Source organism: Malaclemys terrapin, chromosome 5 (assembly GCF_027887155.1).
Source record: "Malaclemys terrapin pileata isolate rMalTer1 chromosome 5, rMalTer1.hap1, whole genome shotgun sequence".
Taxonomy (NCBI): Eukaryota; Metazoa; Chordata; order Testudines; family Emydidae; genus Malaclemys; species Malaclemys terrapin.
In genome coordinates this window covers 119,942,916-119,968,355 of record NC_071509.1, presented here as the reverse complement: position 1 = coordinate 119,968,355, position 25,440 = coordinate 119,942,916, and the positions used below count along the sequence as shown (strand labels likewise).

The window sequence follows — 25,440 nt, the reverse complement described above, 5'->3', positions numbered from 1 at the left end:
CCTCTCCTGAGTGCGCCGCATGCCCGCTTTTTTTTCCCTGGCTCCCAGCGCTTGTGCAGTGAAACAGGGTGGGGATTTGGGGCAGGGGTCCAATATGGGCAGGGAGGGGGCAGAATTGGGGTGGGGACTTTGGGGAAGGGGTTGGAATGGGGGCGGGCAGGGGTGGGGAAAGAATGGAGTCGGGGCGGGACCGGGGGGGGGGGCGCGAGCACCCACTGGCACTGGGGAAAGTTGGCGCCTATCACGCCCACCATAATTCCATAACTGTAGCTCACCGAACACATCACCAAGAAATGAATCTGGTTACTTACGATGTTCCTTGCTGTGAATTAGGCAATGTTTTTGAAGGTGCATCATACTGCTCTGTAAAACCAAAGAAACACAGTTGGTGTTGTCTACCTCATTTGTGCCATATTTTATTGCACTGACTTTTTATTTGTGTTTCTAAACAACTTGATCTTTGGGTCAGGAATTTTCACAGACATATGATGCTGATCCAGCATAACACCCTGGCTATTGACCATTCAAGACAGAGTTTTCTAATATTGTAGTTTTATATCCATGAAATAAATATATAACAAAGATCAAGGCCCCAATTCAACAAAGCACTCAAGCATATGCTTAAATTTGAGTATGTGCTTAAGTTCATCCCTACTCAACAAAGTCCTGGAATTTGTGCTTCTAAATCACTTAAATCCTTTTGAAAATCTCTCCCCTATGTCTCATTCACACACACACACACACACACACACACACACACTCTCTCTCTCTCTCTCTCTCTCCTCCCTCCCCCCACTCACCCACCACCCGCACCCTGTATGGATGCTCCCTTTATAATATCAAGTCTGGTTTGGATTTATTTTTCTTTTACTTACTCTGATTCTGTATTACAGATCCAACAAGCTGGGATTCCTAGAAAGAAAGAAAGACAGAAAGACAGAAAGTTAAAAATTAAAATGTTTATAAAAAGTTGAGAGAGACAAGGTGGGTGAGGTAATATATTTTATAGGAACAACTTCTGTTGGTGAGAGAGACAACTTTTAAGCTTACACACAGCTCTTCTTCAGTTCTTTCAGAGCACCAAACCTAATATAGTATTAATTATAATAGTTGTCTGCTTGCAGTTATCTGCATTTTGTTTCTGGAGGGGTAGGCTCCAATTTTGTAGAGGTGTTGAGCACTCATTCACAACTCTGAAGAACTTAAAATAGACTTGTGGATATTTGGCACTTCTGAAAAACCAGGCCCAACAGTTTAAACTGAGTTACCTATTATTATATGAAAATCTGTCTTCTTGGTGGCTGATCTTCTGTCTTTGTAATGATGCAGAGCCCTAAGATGTACTGAGATAGTTTATCCTGGACAAGAAGGAGTTGTACTAGTAATGTCAACAGTACATATATTAGTGGTATATTATTTTTTGAATCTTGAAATAAAGTGAAAAGAAGATTTGGTAAACATTTATGAGGACACTTTTAAAGTGATAATAAAGAGTAGTTATTGTTTATGCTATAAACACAGATGAGACCTTGCAAATCTTTGTGAAAGCATGAATTATTTTTAAAGACCAAGATCTTGACAAACAGAGTTTTTCTTTTCCTGATTATTCATCCAAGTTTTTCTATTGCTCAAGATGTGTTTTATAACAAAGAGACTTCAGTGTAAAATAAAAAAGGTAGGAGAGGGTTACAGCTGGACACATACAACAAGTTTGGAGCCCAAACAAACCTAATTACTCAGAAGCAAAAGCTAACCTAATTTTGATCCAAAAATTTTGATCCTTTAAAATAAGGTAGAGCGACTTGATATTTAAAATCCATCCTGCTTTCATTTCATATCTGCGTTTTCTAAATAAAACCAAAATCTAACAGCCAATTGCTGTACTGAAAGAGACGAGCTCAGGTGAACATGTATCTTAGTTGAAAGCTCTATTCTAAGATCATGTCTGCACAATGGGTACTACAGCCACATAACTAGAGAATTGTAACCCCAGACTGTAGATGCAAACTAACCCAAAAGAAGGAGTTTTTCCATCACTGTAGAAACTCCACCTCCCCAGATGGAGGTAGCTAGGTCAACAAAAGCTTTCTTCCATGCATCAACACCAGGGGTAGATGGATTTTTCACATCCCTGAGCATCACAGTTATGTCAACCTACGTCTTAAGCGTAGACCAGGCCTTACACATTAAAAAGTATGTGGGGTTGGAGGGGAAGTTGTTGGTGTTTTACCTTTATTGGAAAAGGAAATTTTGAAGGCTCAGCTGTGCTAGGCGTATGGATAGCTGTCAAGGGAGGTGGCCATGAGTGGGTCATTTCCTAGAAAAGAATTAAAAGAAAAAAAGATAGATTTTAAACTACTGATACCCAGGTGAAGTTCCACACCATTCATATTAATATACTGAAAAGTCCCTGATGGGTCTGCTTATAGCTAGAAGATTATTTAGAAAACATTTCCTGTGAAATTTACATTCTGGTCATTCTCAATACAAAGCTATGGCCCCTAACTTACAAACACTTACACACAGGAGCAGTCCCACTGAAGACTGTGTAAAGTTAAGTATATGTCTAAGTGTTTGCAGGATTGGGGCCTAATACATTTTAGCTATTACATGTAGTAAAGGCAGATGCAAATAAAAATTTAATGCAAGCTCTTTAGCTTTCAAAGCTCAGGACTTCCCTATAACGGAAATTATCACAGTCACTGATGGTGACACAATGGATAAATAACTGATGCCATTTTAGAAGGCTTTCCATAATATCAGGGGGTCAACCAGCGAATTCTGGCTGCAACTGAACTTCTCTTTATTATCTGCTTTTAAGCAACCCACTCAGATTTGGAGCTGAAACTGCCTCCATTGGCACCATTAAAAACTGAGCATTCACTGCTCCAGGTACCTGTGGTATGACTTAATCCTTCAGAAGCCGGTTATCCTGAGATTAATAAGTTTTAATGCCAGAATGGAGCACTATGATCACCTCGTCTGATCTCCTACATAACATGGGCCATAAAATTTCATCCAATAATTACTGTATTGGACCCAACAACTTGTGGTTGAACTAGCACATCCCTTTTAGACAGGGGGAGTCAACAGGCACACCGCGTGCAAAATCTAGACCACCAGACACTTTTGAATGGACAGCCAAATCTGTTTACTTATTTATCATCATCATCATTATTGCAGTGTGAAAAGTGTTTCTCTAGAGTTTGGACCTTGATTATACCTTGACCAAGAAATGTGGACCTTGAAAAAGAAAAAAATTTAAATTGACTACCCCTGCTTTTAGGAATAGAGGCAGTCTCAATTTAAAAACTGAGCAATAGAGCTATTCAAAATGCTTTACAAACTGGACAGTTTCAAGGATTTTCCTGTCACCGTTGGGGACGAGTGTAACTGAGGGGCAAGCTGAATCCAGGAGGATTGGGCCCAGACTCTAGGAGGGAAACAATCCTGATGCAGTTCTAGCTCTTCAGAAATCCTTCTTCCCTTCTCACCTGCATTCCAGATATTCCCCTCCTCCCACCATTGCTAGGTGCCATCTTCTGGTGCTTGTTCCTAGCCTGAGAAGCAGCAGGGTACAGAAGCAACTGGAATTGGTAGGGACTAGCAGGTAAGGTAGAGAATGAATAATGCCTCTTGTGGCACTCAGGCCTTGTCTAACCTAGGATTTTAAAAGTGTGTTGTTAGAAAACATTAGCTACTGTTCTAATTAATGTGTCTGAAAAGTCTAGTCTAGACAAGGCTCTGCCTTTAACGCATGCTCAACTAGCAGAGTTACAGCCTCATCTAGAAAAGGCCTCAGGGAACATTGGGGTTCGAGAAGTTAGAAGAACCTGGTTAGACTCAGGAAAAATGGAACTTACTTAGCTCCTGTCCCTGATCTTAGAACCCTCAAGACATTACTCATTCCAAGGTCTAAACATAAATCCATAGGGCTGGTCATTCTCTCCTTCTCACCCCAGAAGTATTACTTATCTCACGTTCCAACAGACACTTCTGCATTTAATAAACAAGAATTTCCCTTTTCCCCAGTCCATATTCTCCTCTTTCCTCAGCCTTAAACTCATCATTCTGAATTGGTGTCATCACAACTGTTCCTCACGGAAAAAAAGTAGAACGCCAGGCACTGACTTCATTGGAGGCCGAAATGACCGAAGGAAATTAGCATGGCAGAAAGATCACTTCGAACACAAACATCTGTAGTTTGACAAAGAGTTTACACAAATGAACAGGTAAATTATTTGTGCGTAAGTGTTCCCCTTTGTACCACAGTCTGACACAATCTTCTCTACCAGGAGCAACATGAGGAAAGCTCTGACATGTCTCTTGCTTCCCAACCAAATCACATTTCAAGGAAGGATTTTAATGTGCAGAAGAGATTTACATTTTAAAAGTCCACATTGTTATATTTGGCTCTACAAACATCCATTAAGGTTGTCTAGGGAGATTTCTATGCATGAGCTAGAGGCAGAGTATTTTATAAACCTTCAACAGACCTTATAAACCTTATTATCATCTTTATGAGCCTCTTATCACAGCTAGCCCAAGTAAATGTGGGATCATATCATCATTACCTTTGTCCTCCTTCTCTCTTCACTCCTATTGTTTCATACAATCACAGGAGTGGAAGGGATCTCAAGAGGTCATCTAGTCCAGTCCCTTGCACCCATGGCAGGACTAAGTATTATCTAGACCATCCCTAACCTGCTCTTAAAAATCCCCAATGATGGAGATTCCACAACCTTCCCAGGCAATTTATTCCAGTGCTTAGCCACCCTGGCAGTTAGGAAGTTTTTCCTAATGTCCAACTAAACCGCCCTTGCTGCAATTTTAGTCCATTGCTTCTTCTATCCTCAGAGGTTTGTTGCCTTTACTTGTTGCAACTTGTTTCAAAATTAGATTACAAACTCTTTTGGGCATGGACCACATGTCTCCATATATTTGTGCAATGCCTAACACTTTGGGTTCCTAATCATGATTGGTTCCTTTGGGCACTACAGTATTAATACTAATCAGAATCTGTAAAAGCAGCAAAGAGACCTGTGGCACCTTATAGACTAACGTAGGAGCATGAGCTTTCGTGGGTGAATACCCACTTCTTCGGATGCAGGGATAATCAGAATCTGTTATCACTCAGGAAAACAGTGTATTTCCTAAAGTGTGAGGGAAAAGGGTAGCCCTTATGCAATGGTAACAAATATTGCACCTGGTATTAAGTGTTTGTAGGATTGGGTCTCAAATGAAACAGTGCCCTGATTACATCTCCTGGTTATGACTAAAGGGTCAGAATATTGACTCTTTGAAGCAACATTGAGGGAAATGAGTGGTAGAAATATACATCTCTGATGAGACACAGAGCATTGGACCAGGGTTTAAAATCCTTGAACTGCCTTTTCAAAATTAACTTGACTAGCTTCTGAAACAAATACATTTTCATACAATAGGTAGGAAGAGGCTACCACTTAACGCACCTACTGTCTGTATTTCACACTTTTCTACCACTTCTTATGAAACAGACCATCTTCTTGTGGGATAACCCTGTTAGAAGTTTGTAGAGCCAAATGCAGGAATGCCAGGCTTCTGGACTAGCTTTGCAAGATCAGACCCTTAGCTACCATGAATGTGGACTGGCTGAATGGCAGTGTTCTGCATTGATCTGCAGAGGGGAGATCTCCAGTCTCTAAGGCCTTGGCTACACTGCCACTTTACAGCACTGAAACTTTCTCACTCAAGTTTCAGCGCTGTAAAGTGGCATTATAGACAGTGCACCAGCGCTGGTAGCTATGACCCCGGGGGTGGCTTTTCGCTGCTGCCATGACTACACAGCCATGTTAAAGCGCTGCCGCGGCACCCCTTTAAGGTTGCTAGTGAAGACATGCTCTGAGTCTCATTCTCTCAGCCAGCAGGAACTGGAAGCACTGATGAGTTCAACATCTTTGGGAAAAGCAGGCTTTGCATTCAAAAACAGCAACCATCTAATTAAAATGCAGACTGGGTTGGTTTCATAGTATTTATTCTATGTTGCTTGTAAATCTTCTGTATGTTATCAGAGACATTACTTTTAGATTCTGTTGGATGCACAACGAAACAATCCTGGTAATTGCATTGTGGTCTGATGCAACAGAAGCACAATACAATTTCTCCCAATTCTGCCTTTAAATGAAAGTGAAAGATAAGTTCAGGTGAAAAGAGACTCACTACACAAGTATCTGTCTTTAAACAACTGAAGAGTTGCAGTGGTGCACTCACCTTCAAAATTTCTTCAACGCAATGGACTTCATTGGGGAAGGTTTGCTAAAATGAGAGAGAGAGAGAGAGAGAGAGAGAGAGAGAGAGACTTCCATTAATTTACATGAACACTTTGTCTGAAATCAAAGATGAGCAAAGGCATTTATTGATCAGATACTATAAATTTTGTGGAATCTAGTAAATAAAACATTGATTAAACTAAAGATGTGCCCCCAAAATAGAGGTTGTTAATACTAAGAGTGCTCTTACAAAGCTGGGGCTTTCAGCTCCTTGCTGAAGGGAATGCGGATCAGGGTGGGGCGAAGAAAGGTGAGGCTTCTATCCATAAATAGCAGCATCTATTGGATGACTGGGAGCTGCTCTATCACAGCTATGAAGGAATGCAGTTTATCACTCCTGGACAGAGAATTGCCATGAATCACTGGGGTAGATAAGGAGAGGGGAAGGAAACATCCTGTCATGCGCTCATTCAACCTCACTCTAGTTACTGCTGTGTTTCCGGCTAACGTTCATGTCTTCACTTCTGAGCGTTAGCTTTGCATTAACCTTTTTTTTGTGATAAACTACAAAGAGAGGAAAACCAAGCTCAGTAATTGGAAGCACTTGACTTGTTTGACCAACAGGGTGTCCCTCTCCCCCCAGCTTCATGACCTGCTTCGTTACCTTTACCAAATCAAATGCACCCAGACCTGCCAGGTAGTGTTAGAAAATTGCTAGAAGCAACGCCGGACTGAGAAGCAGAGACGGAGCTGGGTTAATGCAGACAGACAATACAGGTCAATGCCTAAAGTCCCAGCTCCTTGAGTCATGTGATTACATCAGACTCTGAGCTTTCATTTAAAGACAGTTTCCAGCTCCTCTAGTTGTGATGAAAAGTGTGACAATATTACCTAAGTGTAACTGATGTATTGACGACTGCCTCAGTCTGCAGACGTCCTGAAACAGCAGCTCTGTGGGGAGAGGGGGGGATGCGCAGCCCCATGCACCTCATGGTGTGTTAACTCCAAGTTCCACTGCTCTGGGGGGTCCTCTCAAAACCACTCCAGCAGAGGACCCTGTGTGTGGCAGGAGGAGAGAGCAGTGGGCCTGGCACACCCACGAAGCCAGGCCCCAGCAGCTAAGGTAAGTGACATGGGTCCCCCTGCCTCTCTGGAGGTGTGGGGGACTCCTGCTACTTCTGAGGGAAGGAAGGCCCCATGCTGTTGCCGCTTCACACCTCAGGGAGTGGCGAATGCCTCTGCCTCCTGCCACTACAAGGAAGTGGGGAACAGGGTTACAGCAGAAGAACAGAGCCTCAGGCTCCTGTGTTACAGTGTGCCTAAAACCATGGACTGACCTCAGGTGTGAATGGAGATCTGGGGCAGAGTCACTAACATTTGCCAATTATATAGCACAGAGCAGACGTTATGGCTTGTGCACAGAAATTAGTTTGTTTTAAATATCCCGTTGAATATATACAGAGCACAGCAAGTAACAAAACCAACTAGCAGTATCTACAATACTCAAGCCAGGTCTACATTATAAACTTACATCTGTATAACTACGTTTCTCAGGGGTCTGAAAAATCCACCCCCCTGAGCAACGCAGTTATACCGACCTAACTCCCAGTGTAGACAGCGCTAATGTTGATGGGAGAGCTTTTCCCCTCAATATAGCTACTGCTTCTCGCGGAGGTGGATTAACTACACTGATGGGAGAAGCTGTCCCGTCTGTGTAGTAACGTCTTCACTGAAGCGCCAAAGTGGTGCCACTGCACTGGTGCAGCATTTTAAGTGCAGACCTGCCCTAAATGTGGATACAGCCAGGGAGGTGAGAGGAAGACAATGCCTCATACCTCTCAAGCACACGAATGTAGAAGGTACAGTACATACCAACTCAGTCAGCGGATGCACAGTGACATATGGTTATGGTCTACAGCACACAGGGATGCTCAGTGGAAAAAAAATGAATAGGAAGCCCTCTCATTCCAGCACCAAGATAGCAAAGACTGTGAAAAATGTCAACCGACAGGACAGAACACTGCTTCAAAGTATCCACCTGACGTCTGGCCAGAGAGAACAAGCCTGCCTTATTTATGTGTATGTTTCTCATTTACTGTTTTCTATCCTAGTAGCAAAAGGCATCTTTTATACATACTGCCTCTGTCTCCTACCTAACTAGCATCAGCCTTAGCCAAAAAAAAAAAAAAAAAAAAAAAATGAAATCAGGAAATAAATTAATAAGCTCCATTTGTCGAGTAGCTGCAATCACCAACTTGTGGTTAAAACCAACTTTTCACCCTTCACTGAGAGCGTAGGGATCAAACCAAAACATCTGGCTGTCAATATAATTATGGAAGGGAGGCGGCTAGGGAGAAGAACTCTCAAGTATTAACTAAATGAGGTCAGAAAGCTGCCGCTCTTCACCAGAAAGAGAGCTTCTTCCTGACCTCCAGTCAATAAAAGTAGCAACGCTAGCAAACAAGGGGTCCTCAATGCTGTCACTCGTAAGTCACTCTAACCTGCCCCAGTCGTTTTCCATTTTAAGTGAGGACAAGCCCTTAGTTCCCAGTGCAATGACTGGCCAACGCCCCACGAGCTCTAAAAACATGCATGTCATCACACTGAAATGCAACGGTCTCGCCTGACAAAAATATTCTGAAAATATAACATAATAGTGGACAGACAAGGAATTAGGTCCTCACCCTAGTTCAAGTATCAAAGTCCCTTGGCCTTTACAATAGAGTAACTGAAAATCAAGTTGGCTTTTCCTGTATAGGATCTCACTATTTTAATGGGTTAATTGGTGGCAAAAGCGGAACACTGTTACATGAGGCAGGAGGAAACCAACAATGGTCAGTTCTCTTTTCATCCTGTCTGTGAGTTCACACACCTTGATTAACTCAGTGCAGGCCTGCAGACGTTGGGTTTTTGAGCCTGGTTCAGCTTTCTACACCGTAACTCCCTACTGTGAAATCATCAGGAGGATTCAGTGAGATTCTGTACGTTCATGACTTCCAGCTGACTGGTCAGCAGAGTGCTCACATGCTAGCAGGAGACAGGAGATACCTTCTCCTGGTACAGTAAAGAACATGCAGCTGAAACACCCATAGCACCGGAAAAAACCACTTCAGAACTGGGGAGTGACAGCACTATGTTTTCTTACTTTACTGTGAAGGGATCTTACTTGTGTCTTCTAAGATATTTCACATTTGACTCTATAGCCATTACCATAAGAGTACAAGCAATTCTGGGGATATCAATCCGCTTTTACTCTTGCGCTAATAGATACATTCAAATGTAAAATAGCTACAGTAATGAGGAATTATATGCCCCTGCAGGAGAATCTCCCCTTCCCCCTGCCCCCACCTCCACCCCCGTAAAGAGAAAAGTCAAACCTGTGTTCTTGAGAACATTTTAGGTTAATATTTGTACTCTGATAGGTTGCCTTGTGATAGAAAAAACTGAAGGACACGTTACCACCAATAAAAGGTGCAAGTGGTAAAGAGAACTGTTGCCAATTAATGGACTGCCACCATCTGCATCAGACACACATTAAAATGTTTACTTTACAGGGTTCAGTCACAAACTTTTTTTTTTTTTTGCACTGAAAATAAAGATAGAGCCACTTGAAGTTACAATTTGGTTCTGAGAACCAAATTCTCCCCTGGTGCGGTGGGCTAGCACAAGGATTTCTGCATCACTTTCATGCTGATCCTCTGTGGGATGTAAGGGGTCAGCTAGCTAAACGACCATGTGGGAGTGTCTTAAAACCTCCAACACTCTGCAGAACTGGTCTCCCCTAATCAGCCTAGACAGGGTCTGAACAGAAGATAAATTTGTGGGCCCAGGACGGGGCATGGATCTGCACTTATAAGAACCCAGGGATCCTGGTGTCCTGTACAACCAGCACAGAGGGGCTACACATGCTATTTCAGCCCAGAAGTACTGGAATTGCAATGTCAAGTGGATGTCAAGGCTGCCCTGCACCCTGGCCATGGGTTGGTGGGAGGGGTGCATGCGTGTGAGTGTGTTTCATTTTTCAGGTTGTTCTCCTGTGCCCATCACTGTGGTATCTGAGCCCGCACGAGTTCCCCTCCCTAACCTTTTCACGCCCCACCCATATAGAACTTGAATTTCTGGGCTTTATGTAGGTGGAAAGAATATTACTCAGAATGAAGAATGTAAATCTCTGTTTTGTTTCAACATGTTTACTAACACATTAAACCACCATTACCACCCAGAAGCAAGCACTTTCCTTGCCAGTTCTGTAGAGAGTTGGGGAAAAGGGAAAAAATAATTGTTGTCCAAAGAAGAAGAGAGTTAAAAAAACCCCAAATCCTGAAGTACAAAAAAGAAAAAAAAAAAAAAAATCAACAATCATAAAGCAGCTCTATTGAAGAACTGTGGGTTCAGAACATTAAATATGACATGTTTTCCATCCCTATGAGCAGTTTTACAGCCTTTAGAGAGAACACTGTAAAAATTTACTCTCCAAGTACAACTAGATTTAACACCAGGCATATTTTCTGGCTGACACTGCCATTTGTACACGCTCCAGCTAGGATTTCTTCATGACACGTTCATACTAAATTTCAATTAGGGAATGATGCAGACTCCTCGGAGAACCATATTACCACCCCCACCCTCCACACACACCTTAGTTACAGGTGCCTACTGGTGAAGTATATTTAAAAGCACACAGCAAGTATGTGTGGGTGATGCTGTCAGACCAAGTTGTCAGCTCAAGCTGAGAAGGAGTTCCCCAGAGTTATTCTGGGTAGCCCTGAGAAACTTTAGGGAAACTGACAGATTACGACGACTCTGCTACCATTAGGAACTACAGACTGTGACTCACCTGTACATATATTTTACCTGCTTTAACCTCTCAATAATTCTCATTTCCTTTTCTTAGCTAATAAACCTTTAGTTAGTTTACCATAGAATTGGCTACCAGTGTTATCCTTGGTGTAAGATCTAGAGTATCAACTGATCTGGGTAAGTGATTGATCTCTTGGCACTGGAAGCAACCTAAATGTGATGTGATCTTTGGTGTAAGGGACCATTCATCACTAAGTCCAGTTTGTCTGAGTGACAAGATAGAATGAAGCATCTAAGGGGACTGGATGTGACTGCACGGAAGACTGGAATAGTGATCCAGGAGTTCACATCTGGTACTGGCTGGGTGAAATCTAATTATAAAACATACCACCAGTTTGGGGTGTCTGCCCTGTTTTCTTACAGTCTGCCCTGAGGTTACCACTCTCAGTTGTGAGACACTCCAGACAATGTGACAATATGCATTTTCCATGAAGCGGAAAGGGGGGAGGAGATACTACAGACTCACATCATAAGATTTAAAAATGTGTATCTATGAAAGTCATATCTGCAGTTACAGTAACTAGAATCCTATTACAAGGACTAATAGTTCTCATGATTCATGGAGGCATAAGTTAATCTATAGGGGTAGGGGCAAGAAAAAATTAATTATTGTACCACTGTCCAGGTACAGTATGGGCATTTTGTTTTCCTCTAAATCACAAGGTGTTGGCTAGTGGCAGAACCTGAATGCTGGACTACATGGACTAATACAATGCTCCTGTATAGCAGTTCCTTTATTCAGTCCTCTATTGGTAATTTGATGGTGGTTGTGGGTGCTTTTAGGACAGTGTTTCTCTCTTCACTAGCAGAGAGAAATAACAAATACTGGAAAGGATTTGGCTTTGCGTGTTAAAAGCCAAACAAAATAATGCTATTGATGGGCTTAATCCAATGTACTTAAGCACATGAGTAATAGAAATCAATAGTACTACTCACACACTTTAAAATGCTTAAATGCTTTGCTGGATCAGAAACAATGTTCAGTGGTTTGCACGATCAAGCCCAATGTATCTTCAAGCATTTCTCCATATGTAGAGTTAAAAAAACATCATAGACAAACAGGGAAGCAGAAGACAGATGTTTAATAGTCTTCCTCTAAAACAGACTTCACCAATCCAGGGCAGGTGTATGTGTTGGGGGAGAGAGGGAGTCCCTAATTTAAGAAAAGTATGTTAAAATAAATTCTGCACAGACCTACTTGACAGAGGATAGCGACTACGTGGTGAACCCCGCAGATTCAACTTGGTGACCAAGTCCATGTGCCTTAAAGACCACAGAGGTTGCTGGTGTCTCACACCTTGCACAACTCTGATGGGCATTTTGAAGGGGGTCGGGAGGAAGCCAGAATGAGAAGGATCAAGGCACCGGCAGTCAGCTATGGCACAGTGCACAAATGACGTACTGTAGCGGATCAAAAGTTCATCTGGCAACCAGTAACGGTTCAGTAATCAACACAAGGAGTAATGAAGAGGAAGATACAACTTCAGTTCAGCTGGCATGAGGAGACCCTTTTGTGTTGACCTACCACAGCTAGAAGGTCATGGCAACAGGAATAGTGCTGCTGCTTTGGAGGCTGGTGGGGGAGAGAGAAAGACTTAACAGCATGATAACCCAAAGTCAGTCATGTTATTCAACAAATGGAAGAGATGCCTGAGGTCCCATTCTCTCTCATTCACTCAGCATTCCAAGAACTTTTTAAACTGTAACAAAATGCAACCAAAATTTTCCAAGCTTGAGAACCTAAAGTTGGCCACCTCAATCCATATTTAGGGTCCTAAAAAAAAAAAAAAAGCCTGATTTTGAGGGGTTGTGGAATTCTTAATACAAACCCCTCTAGTGTACATTTAAATGTTACATTTCTTATTTAATAGAAAGGACCACAATATTCTACATTTATAATCCAAAACACTATGATTACACTATTGTGAACTGTACTGGACCACTGCTGCAGAATACTGTTATATTTTAATTCTTTCCATTAAAGAGGTATAGGCATAAAGCAGGAAAAAGAAAGCAATACATACATTGCCAGGAGATACAAAATATATTTTAGAAAGATTAAACATATATTGCGAGAAGTCGGAAAAAATGTATTACAATACTTAATCTGGAATTAAACTAATAAAATGAAAAATACTCAGAACGTGCAATGGCTAATACATAATTGGTGCCAAATTATGAGGTATTCACCGTAAGGTTAATTTCCAATACTAATTATTTTTTTCATAGCTAGAAGATCTCTTTCTATTAAATCATTAACAGACACACAACTGGGACATTTCTATACTTTTGTGAAATATGACACAGAATCAGAGGGTCCTGTGGCAAACAGAAGTACTGGGAGCATAAGCTTTCGTGGGTAAGAACCTCACTTCTTCAGATGCAAGTGAAGTTGCATCTGAAGAAGTGAGGTTCTTACCCACGAAAGCTTATGCTCCCAGTACTTCTGTTAGTCTCAAAGGTGCCACAGGACCCTCTGTTGCTTTTTACAGATTCAGACTAACACGGCTACCCCTCTGATACATGACACAGAATGTGTCCTCCTCCAGCCTAAAAAAAAAACATTTGCTACAATTAATTAAAAAAAAATCATATACTTCACAATACATTAAGAGGTTCCTCGCTTTCCCCACTCCCCACATCCATACATCTTAACTAGATTCTTTGCAAGATGTGCAATATATACAGTAGTTTAGAGCAGTTGCTGTCAAGACAAAACTGGCCATACTTCACCAGTCATAGGGTGTCATTGATGAAGCAAATGAGCACTTTTAAAGTTGGCAGCAGTAACAGCATACAGATTGTGCAGAGATCATGAAAGGAGATCTGGATGCAGATATTAACTGGAATGGAAGTGAATTGCCTTCATGGAAGCATTAAGGTGTTACAGACCTTTCTGTTCATTCCTGCATCACTACTTTCCACCCCACTGCTTATCTGAACGCCTACTACTGTCACATTCTGTTTAGAATTTCCTCTGCGATATCCTGTACAGAACAGACAGCCAGTTTCTCTATATTGATCGTACAGGGTAGAGCTGAATATTGGCTTGAGTCGTTGCAGCTTTGTACATTTTTGTTATAAGAATTTGATATTTGAGCAAATATTCTGACATTTTTCAATCAAAAGGACATTTGAATGTGTATGTGTATATCTTCTAAAAAGAAAATACATCAATGTAAGAACTAAGAATACTATAAGTAAGAACTATACCGTGTTTAACTTCAGATGAATTTTTAACATGAAGAGAGCATACTGAAAAGTTCAAGGAATGCAAGAAGGCACTAGAGATTGAGCCTTCAACCCATGCATTCTATCCAACTGGCTGTGTTGCTAATTTTGTTCGGTTACTAGTTAAGACCTTTGCCACTAAAGAACTATTAAGATGCCAGGTAACTATATGCACTAGAAGATAGTGTTATTTTTAAAAAGTCAGATTAATCTCAGCTGTTTTCTATTGAATAAATTGGCGCTTTTTTAAAAACAAAAACAAAAAAGGTTAACTGTTCTGGCTCTTGCCACTTGAATGTTATAAAGCCCAACTGTAAATACAACAACAAAACTGTGTTTACATACAGGACCTATTTGAAAACCACAAAACAAAATAAAATTAAGCTCAAGGTTACTGTACTGTCCTCAGTTCACCTGTATGTGTCTAGTTACTCCAACAGAGGCTTCAGAGCTGGTGGAGACCTTGCATATTATAGGAGTTATATCATCTGCATACAGCAAGGCAAGCTGAGGCCAGAACGGCAGCCTATCCTCAACTACAATCTATTACCTGTATTTAAACTGTTTCCTCTTAACATTACTAGAATTTATTTTTTTCCTGCATGTTCTTAAAATAAACTAGTCCACAACTGAATCCAGAAATATACTGGTAAAACAAGATACGTTCTAGGAACTCTGTGGTAATGTTCTGCAATGTCTGGTAGAAAATTGTTAAAACATCTAACAGGAGTTGACCTTGTTAGGCCCAAATTTTATATTCTGATTTGTAGAGAGAGAGGGGCATTCTTATGGTGATGGGCACCGGTAATAAGAACCTGAACAGATCCTTTCTAAAAGGTTAAGATGTTTTTTTCTGTTTAATGAATGGATGTCTGTGGACCACACAGGATTAAAATATGGCTCATGGCCACCCTCTCTCTTCGGGGGGGGGAGGGGAGAGGGAGAGACTTTAGGTTAGGTTACTTTAGGTTTTTACTGCTGCTAAATTCAACTCAAACAGCGAGTAATTTCTATGCTTTCATTATGGATGACGCATGTAAAAGCAAACTGGAAGGTCGCGTGAATTTATTTCTGGGAACGATAATTTATGTAAAAATGTATAACCCAAGTACATGCTGTCCTATTGGCAAACTGTCAACATGGGTGGGCCTTGTGGGCATATTTGAAAGAGGTTTAAATGTTGCTGCAGATAAAGTACGTTAATTTAACAGATCAATTTTTTCATCCAAATCAATCTCTCTCATAGTGGAACTTTTGGTGCACTGGAAATTTATCATTTTATCAAGAGTTCATGGGAAAAAGGTCTTCTAGGTCTGCTCTCCAAGGATTTGTTTTATGCACAGAACATTTTCCTTTAACAATTAATGAAGCAGCATCAGTCTAATGCTAGGTGATTTTCTTCCTATGCAAAGTCCTATTATTAATCTTAACAGTGCAGATTTGCTACCAATACAAAGCAAGACCAATAGATAGTGAAACTAACTAATAACAATGTTATGTCAGATGCCCCCAGATTCACATTGGTTTTGTCTGAAATGTTCTTACCCAATATTACACATGACTGTTTACTAAACCCTAAATCCTGTCGACCCAGGGGGAGTCACATAAATGCAATACCATTTGCAACAGTTCACCAGCGTCCTTTCGAATGAATAAAAGAAAGTAAGGGGACTTTCCTGCCATTGGGAAAGGGAGTAAAAGAATGAGGAGGAGGAGGAAGATCACTGAAGTTTGGAGAATCAGACAGGAACTCTATGGGGAACAGAAGGCTCAAGCACTGCTGTCAGCTTATCTTCTGCATGCTTCAGTCCCTACTGATGATAGGAACCTGCATGAAAGCCCAGAGGAACCCTGGGGAAAGCTCTAGGCCAGATACCAGAAACCAAGGGCATTGTGTATATAGGGACACTCAGTAATGTTAAGGAGAATCAACTAAAGGAGTGAAGTCAATGTGCATAAATGAAAGCATGTTTAAACCCTGGTGTGGATGCTTTTATTTAGGAGTATAGTGGCCTTAGAGCGCGGTAGCTCCTCTGAAGAGGATAAGTTATAGCAAACAAAAACTTTACTACTGAATGAGATTATCCACACAGGGTTTTACTGCACTTTTGTTTATGCACATTGATTTTACATCTTTAGTTGATTTGCCTTATCTTTCCTGCATGTCCGCACACAGATAAACCCCAAGAGAGCAGCAGCTGTCATAAAAAGTACATCTTCCCTACAGAGTTAGTCCAGGCTCTTACCTGAGTGTTGCCTATTCCAGATACTACCTACAAAACACTGATCAAAGATTGTGGTGCTTTAAATCCAGGTTAACTGGCATGGCTGGGTGTATAGGTTTGTGCCCAGGTTCTGCTTTAACCAGGTTGGTAACCTGCCCACTTTGTCCTCCAATACCTTTCCACAATTCCTCCTAGACCATATTTTCGTCTCCTCTACCTACTCCCTTCTCCTGCAAAGGCACTGCTGCTGCTCCTGTATTTCCAGCTAGGCCATGGGTTTACTGCATTGTCTGAATGAAAAAAAGACTGAAAACAAAAGAAGGTGATGACTCAAACATGCTGTGCATGAGGTGCTGGTGAAACTGATTACCCACAACAGCCCCCTGGAGTATAAAACCACATTTTTGTTTCCTGCCACAGAATTCACCAGCACCTCCCCCTTCTGATACGGCACAAATAGCTATTGTGTTTGATGTGTTATTTAAAGCACCACTAATCATTTTGGATAAACAGTTTCAGCTGTCTGGGGAAGCCAGACAGATCTGGAAAGCCTATGCTCTAGGTTTCTCTACCCAGTAGTGCAGCGGAAGTGAAGGCAGTCTCTGGTTTTAGGGACTGATCTTACTTCTGCTGAAGTCCATGGCAAAGCTTTCCGTGACTTCAGTGGTGCAGGATCATACTCTTACAGGGGCCGCAGACTAGGAACACAGGCTTTGAAGCCAGCTGGCACCTCTTCACAGTGCTTCAGGGTTGAGGAACCCACAGCACAGTGAACAGTACAGTACAACCCTGGGGCACCTTACACAGTTTGATTAACCAAAGTTCAGATTGCGCAGCTTCAGTCCTCAGCACGCATCCAAGCCATGCACCCACCAGCACTATTGCACGGTCCAGCAGTGCCCTGCAGAGATTTTTACACCATCTAACACACTGCAGTTTCTTGGGGATTTGGGAGCAAATTAGAGTTTAATCTAAATGGACATGCACTATTAACTTGAAATCTAGTCAATTGTTAAAAATGAGTTAAATACAGATATGACACTTACTCTTGATCATCCCCATAAACTTGAGGTTTTACAATCATATTTTCTTATTTTTAAAATGCCTCTCTCCCACCTGTTCTTGTGTGAAAGATCCCCACCAGCCCTAGAGAACTGACCGCTACACAGGGGAAACAGTAACTTACTAAACACAAAGATCTGTCAAATGCACAAAAAAAGCAAACTGGTGGAAAAAAAGAAAATTACATTTCCCTCTGTAGTTTCTTTCAGTTACAGAAATCTTGTGTTTCTTGTAACAATACCAGGTTAAAAACAATGTTCAAAAATAACTGATTTTTTAAATAATGAAATAGGATTTGACCCAAAGCCAACTTAAGTCAATGGGAGTCTTTCTATAGCAGGGGTCAGCAACCTTTCAGAAGTGGTATACAGAGTCTTCATTTATTCACTCTAATTTAAGGTTTCGCATGCCAGTAATACATTTTAACCTTTTTAGAAGGTCTCTTTCTATAAGTCTGTAATATATAACTAAACTATTGTTGTATGTAAAGTAAATAAGGTTTCAAAACGTTTAAGAAGCTTCATTTAAAATTAAATTAAAATGCAGAGCCCCCTGAACCAATGGCCAGGACCCAGGCAGTGTGAGTGCCACTGAACATCAACTCGCGTGTGTTACCATAAGTTGCCTACCCCTGTTCTATAGACTTTGAATCAGGACCCTAGGGAATCAGGCTCAGACCTTGGAAAGACTTGCTTTTGTTTAAGGAGGTGAACATTCCCATTAACTTCACAAGGACTAGGCTTCAATGGGACTACTTAAAGTTAAGCACATATATAAGGCTTTACTTTTTAATTCTTTCTTCAACTATGTTATTTTTGCATTAACCCCAAACAAACACTTGATTTAATTGATTTTAAGGTAAGACAGGACTGTTATGATAATTTAGTCTGACCATTGAGGAAGCCATTTACTTAAGTTTCAAACTCTGCAGTAACAGCATCCCTAATAAGTGGCTTGGGAAAATCATAACTCAAGATTTTGAAGACCATTCTTTATTAAATATGTTGTTTTACTAGGGTTAACGCCCACTGAAATCAACAATCCACACATCTTTATCTGACAACCGGGCCTTTGATACCAGAGGATTGATTCATTATAGGAAATTCAGGAATCTATCATCAGTGAAAGTGAAATTTGTAAGAAAGGAGACTGAATTTTCTCAGGAAGTAGCCCAAAACTATGGAATTAACACAGGACTCACCGCTTTCAGAGCCAAGCATAAAATTCACTTTGACTTAGCTTTTCCACAACACAAAGAAATAAGATACAAGTAAGGGGAGGGGAGTGAGAAGAGGAGGTGGCACAGAAAAAGCAAAACCAAAACACAAAACCAATTTTAAAAAAAATCAACTCACTACCTTTGTAGAAAGAGGAAACGAAACCATATGTAGGACTCTGAGGCTTTGCGAGGTGCTCAGAGATCACAGTGGTGATTTCAGAGTAAACAACTGGAAAGATGCTTTCTGGGTGGGGGGGGGGGGGAATAATTAATTTCTCCACCACAGAGACTGAGCAGGCTGGTGCTGTACATAGTATTAGTTTCACTTTTGCGTTTCTAGAGGGTGGGAAAATAAAAAGCTTTCACATTCTGGGTTACCTGCACTAAGCACAACGCTGAGGCATCGAGGTAACAACACAGTAGAAAATGTTTAAACTTTTTTTCTCCCCATTAAAAAAAGATGACACTGAAATTTCAACAAAACATCAAAAATACATTATTTATAAAGTCATTTTTCTAAAAAATGAACACAAAACAATAACGTTTGGCCCTAAACTATGAGCCCCACCAGCTCCATCAAAGTCCACGGGAATTTTCTCTAAATAGTTTTTTTTTTTTTTTTTTTTTAAATAAAAAGGCATGGTAACTATTCTATGGAAGGTTTAATAAGCATCACTTAACCTATTTACTTCTGTTCCTCTGCTCTCAAATACTACAGTGCAGTGTTCATTTGATGTTATGCCACTGATTAGCAACCATACAATGCTAAAAGTTATCTTGTTCCTATTCAGTCTTATAGATGAGCTAATTGTAAACTCAGCACTCCATCCCCACAAGAGAAGACAGCAATTCCCTGCTGCCACAGCAGTCATCATGGGCTTGAAAGCAAATCAAACTATTTCCATGGACTTCTACTCTTGCTTTCTTAAGCTGACATGAGATGACCCTGACAATTGAAGCATTTTACATCTAAATGTTCAGAAAACAATGGTTGCACTGTAGTGTTTATGCGTGAATGCCCAGAGGAAATCAAACATTCTTTAAAGATTTTACACGCTTTTCTAGCCCTGAGATGGATTATTTTGCTCAATCTAAAAATAAACTGATTCCTTAAAAAAACAAAAGCTGATTAATATTCAAGTGAATCCTATGTCTCTAATTGGTCTTCACCCAATTATAACTGAAATCCAAATAAAACGGATTAATATGAAAATTAAGTGCATGACAAATTGTACTAAATACCGTACATCTGAGAATTCCAGTCAAGAATTCTTATTTCACAAATTAAGTTGTGGGTGGTGTTTTTGTTGGTTTGTTTTATTGTTTCTTTTGTTTTAAGAAGAAGTCTTGGCACCAAAATCTCCCTTCACTCTATGGATGCACATCCCCAACTTTCCATCCTAAGGAAGAAGTTTCCTTCTCTTAGAATCAAGCCGAAAAAGTCTTGTAATAATAATAATAACTCCCCCCCTCCCCAGATTATAACCACTATTTAGATATCACATTCTATGATAAAAACACTGTACAATCACATTAATCCTCAGTGCTTCCCGCCCTTCCCTTATAAATATGTCAGTGTTGCTCCTGACACAGACCACAGATTTCAAGTCATGATTTCACAGAGCAGAAACCACCTTATTCAGCTGTAACAAAGAGGAGTCCTTTGTGGCACCTTTCAGACTAACAAATTTATTTGGGCATAAGCTTTCATGGAAAACATTCAGCTGTGTACCACGTCATCTCTCCTATGTTTAGGACACTTTGCAGTGACTCAAGTTAACTTTTCCCCCCTCCTCCCAAAAATCGCTGCTCCCAAAAAACTTTTCAACTTCATATCTCATGCAGAACAGCCCCCATGACCTAAAAGGACTATGAGCAGGAACCTCTGGTTTCTGACATTCAGAAGCCTCCACATTCCTCAATGAAAATGGGACAGAAGTTCGGAAGAATAAAAAAAGGTAAAAAAAAATTCCTCACAACAAGGTAATAGGGATCTTCACTAGCCCTTTACGACAGACCAATGTTTCATTTGACATAGGCGTTGTCAGACCCAATACCGTTTCCAAGAGAGCAGCAAACTAAGACCACTAGTTTCAGTACTGAAACTTCTGCTTTCCTTCTAGGAAAAAGAACAGGAGTACTTGTGGCACCTTAGAGACTAACAAATTTAGTCTGCATCCGAAGAAGTGGGCTGTAGTCCACGAAAGCTTATGCTCTAATAAATTTGTAAGTCTCTAAAGTGCCACAAGTACTCCTGTTCTTTTTGCGGATACAGACTAACACGGCTGCTACTCTGAAACCTTTCCTCCTAGGCTCTCTCATTCCAGTCATTCCACTGTGAGAAGGCTTCAAAGAACATTAAGGCCTCATCTACAATAGAAAAAGTATGCCAGTGTTGTTATACAGGTATAGCTATACCAGCAAACCCTCCTACTATAGACGCAGCTTACACCGAGCAAAAGTGTGCTTTTGTTGACATAATTTATGCCAGTTCCCTGAATAAAAGCCTCATTGTAAGAAAAAAAAAATTCACATCCCTAGCTGAGATTACTACATCATCAAAAATTAAGTAGAGACCCTGCCATAAGGGCTGTTGCACCTTAATGCATTTCTAAAGAATGATTCTGTGGCTTGATACATTGTATATATCACTCGATCCCTCCCAAACAGGATTTAACATATGGATCTTTAACATGAATGGCTCCTTCAAAATGCACCCATGTATTACTTTAATTGGACAAATCAAGTATAACATAACATTACCTAAACATTTTTTATAAGTCCAGTAGCATAATTGTAAATATATATCCACAAATCAGAAAATTCTCTGAAGGCGGCGTCCTGCCAGCAGCAGTGCAGAAGTAAAGGTGGCAATACTATACCATGCCACCCTTACTTCTGCGCTGCTGCTGCTACCTGCAGAGCTGGGCAGCCAGACAGTGGTGGCGGCTGGTCAAGGGCACAGCTTTGAAGGCAACAGCACAGAGGTAAGGGTGGCAATACCATACCGTGCCATCTTTACTTCTGTGCTGCTGGCACTGCCTTCAGAGCTGGGCTCCCAACCAGCAGCCACTGCGCTCCGGCTACCTAGCTCTAAAGGCAGCACCACTGCCAGCAGCACCGCAGAAATAAGGGTGGCAATACTGTGACCCCACTATAATAACCTTGCAACCCTCCCGCAACTGCCTTTTGGGTCAGGAACTCTAGTTACAACACTGCGACATTTCAGATTTAAATGTCTGAAATCATGAAATTTACAATTTTAAAAATCCCATGACTGTGAAATTGACCAAAATGAACCCTGAAATTGGTAGGGCCCTATGAATAATTAAAACCCAGCAATGGGGCCAAAAGGTGGTTTTTATGGGACAGGACTGTTGTCTTGTTTAGTGTGTGGGTTACCACACTTGACATTTGACAATCTCTACCTAATGAAAGGTAATAAACTTTTCCGTGTGTTATTCCACAGCTGCTTTCTTCAGGGTTTCTTCTACCTTTTTCTGAAGCAGCTAGTACTCTGTTGGAGACAGGATACTGGACTAGATGAACCATGAGACTGATCCATGGCACTTCTTATGTTTTCTATGTTACTGTTTTTAAGGGACATTTCATGGTTTTCTTCATACATACTGCTCACATAACAAATACACATGAGCGAGAAATTGCCACACTCACTCCAGATAAATATATCCTATCTAATTTATTCTGTACATTTTAAGGAATCTAGAGAGAGATGAAAACTTTAAGTCATTTTATGAACCTGGTTCAGAAAAAGCTAGTCATATGAATACAATAAGCCATTAATCCATTCTTTGTCTGAAAGGACATCAAGTCTCTGTACTGGATTTATTTCAGAGATAATCCCAGAGCAGTCTGCTGCATGGTAGGCAATAAACGTTTCCCACTGTTGGGAAAGAGAAAAAAAAAAAAAGATTGCAAAATGTGGGTATATATACTCTGAGGAAATATAAAAGGAAGGCTATGAAACACACAAGGGATTATTGCTCCTACACCAAACACAGACAGTGAACATAAATACAATTCATCTTCAGTTTCTTTGTTAATATTTTGTTTCCATAAATAAGACATTTTTGCTAAAGTTAACATTACCCTGTCATACAGAGAAAAGGAGGGGAAACTAATCCTGCTTTGTAGTAAGGAAAGCCATGTAAGCAAGGAAATGAGGAAGATCTCTAGCATTCATGCAGCACAGACTATATCCTTCCAGTACTTCCAGACAGAAGATACGTATTGCAGAACCCGGCCCCAATGGAGTAGGCCAGATACGTTATGGCAGATTCAGTAAACGTTCAACTGCAGAGTTTTTCTTTTGTAAAAATGCTCATTTATTCAAGTCAAAGGTGTTGCACCCTTCACTTTCATCTGAATAGAAGTCAACATAGTAAGTCAGCATTTATGATTTAAAGACTCATATCTCTTAGCTTTAAGCATTTTTTTCTTTGACATAAGTATAATGAGCTGACAAGCTGAATATTCAAAATGAGTTACACAGATATTTTTAAAGGAAGAAAGACTGGTTGGCTATGAATTTGACTCAACATGGTATCCCCCTACTCTCACCTCACTCTCTACCTTTACTTCTATTAGTAACATCTATGTAGTCTGCATAAACCATTGTAAGCTAGATCACTGCCTATAAGGAACACTGTAACAAACCAGTATCTTGTGCAATGGAGGAAAACAAATCTTAATGTAAGAAGTGTTTTTGACTACAAAATTCTCAAGTAGTACTAATGCAGCATTCAGGTTTAGAAGTCAACCACTCAAAAGTCAGGAAATTCTAACCATTAACATTTCCCCCACAATCTTAAAGCCCCATTCCACACATTCTGTACTTTATTACACAGATTTTAAAACAAGCAACTAACATATCAAGGTTTGTATTTAAAGAGGAATAGCGAGTACTTAATATGTACAACATATCTGGGATAGCATGACAAGGGAAGCCCTAACTTTGAATTTTCTGACTTTTCAGTGCTTTTTTCCCCAAACTTCAACGCTGCATTAAAGCAAATGTTTGCACGTAGGTCCTTATTTCAGTGAACACTTAAACACACGCATAAATGCTTTGTTGAACTGGGACCTTAATTTCCCTGAGGTTTTAAAAGCAATTTTATTTTTTAGTTATTTTGGAAAAGAATAAGCGCTGCTAAATCACCACAGTTCATCCTAAATGTAAGCAACTCGGGGGGGGGGGGGGGGGGAGGGAATGTAATGTGCATCTTTGCCAATTTTATGTGATCATACCTTTAGAAATAATGAATTGATTTTTATTTTTTTCCCTTCTTTCTCAATAAAGGTTACTAAAAATAAACCAAATTAGAAGTTTGAATTATGTAGCAAAAATTTCAATGGGAAAATATGGAGAAAAAATGGTTTTCCATATCTGTAAACAGCAAAAACAGCTGAGCCAGTTTTGCACATACAAAATGTTACAAAAATCTGAGTGGAGGACAAGCAAAGAAGATGTTGTACCAAACGACTTTGCTGTGCAATGTTCTCTACATTACACATTTGACCAAAATGATGCAGCAGAGACTTCTGAATTAAGTAGCATTCCCCCCTACAAACCTTTTCCCCTAGCCAAGTCCAGCACAATATTCCTTGATAAAATGAAACTAGTATTACAATATATATTATAACACCCCTCCATTTTCAATGTGCTGCAGGTTTTCGTATGAATCAATTACCAACATTGTAAAAAACAACGAGGAGTCCGGTGACCCCTTAAAGGCTAACAGATTTATTTGGGCATAAGCTTTCGTGGGTAAAAAACCCAGTTTGTTTTTTTACCCACGAAAACTTATGCCCAAATAAATCTGTTAGTCTTTAAGGGACCACCGGACTCCTCGTTGTTGTGGATACAGACTAACACGGCTGCCCCTCTGATACTTGGCAACATTGTAAAAGTTGTCAGAGTTGGGAGCAGTTTGGGCAGCTACATGGGTGGTGACAGCTGGGTTATTTGGAACACAGGAAAGCAAGTCTGCTTTGTTTTCTGACAACCAGGAGATACTTAAGGTTTCCGGGATCTGAAAAAGGCTACAACTCCTCCCCTTCCGAGCAAGGGCAAAAGCAATTTTAAACCTAGGCCAAGGAAGGAGATTTGGATTCCTTGTTTCATACCCTGACAGTTATTACTTTTCCCACTCCATACTTTCCCACTGTTTGCCATTCCACAGCAATGTTGGCATGTAACATGTTACTATGTTCAAGAGTTAACACTCCATTGGGACCAACAGGTCAGTTTTCACTTCTCTCAGAGCAATATTTTCCAGCAGTCTTCCTTTATCAACCCACCTTTCACATATTGAAGGTTTTCTTTGCAACCACGAGGGATAGAGACATAGTGATATTAAATTAAAGCTATTAGATTCTGGAGCACAAATGGCAAATTCCAAGAGAAGTAACATCCTTCCTTCAGATTGGAAGAAAGGTCACGTGGTTAAGATACTGGCCTGGGACTCAGCAGAACCAGGAATTGTTCCCAGATCTGCTAAAGACTTTCTGTGGATCCTTGGTCAAGTCTTTTAATCTCTTTGTGCCTCAGTTCTCCATCTCCAACAACAGCAAT

At 40.5% G+C, this 25,440-nt stretch overlaps 1 protein-coding gene across 6 annotated transcripts in view; it reads right to left on the bottom strand.

Annotated features, from left to right (window-relative positions):
- Nucleotides 1-25,440, bottom strand: part of AFF1 (ALF transcription elongation factor 1) — a 177,351-nt gene that overhangs the window by 59,717 nt on the left and 92,194 nt on the right. For all 6 annotated transcript variants that reach the window (XM_054028841.1, XM_054028842.1, XM_054028843.1 and 3 more), the window contains 4 exons: nt 6,250-6,294; nt 2,231-2,317; nt 876-912; nt 312-363 (listed from right to left, as the gene is read on the bottom strand). In XM_054028841.1, the coding sequence (XP_053884816.1) occupies nt 312-363; nt 876-912; nt 2,231-2,317; nt 6,250-6,294 (221 nt within the window). The remainder of the gene's footprint in view (nt 1-311; nt 364-875; nt 913-2,230; nt 2,318-6,249; nt 6,295-25,440) is intronic.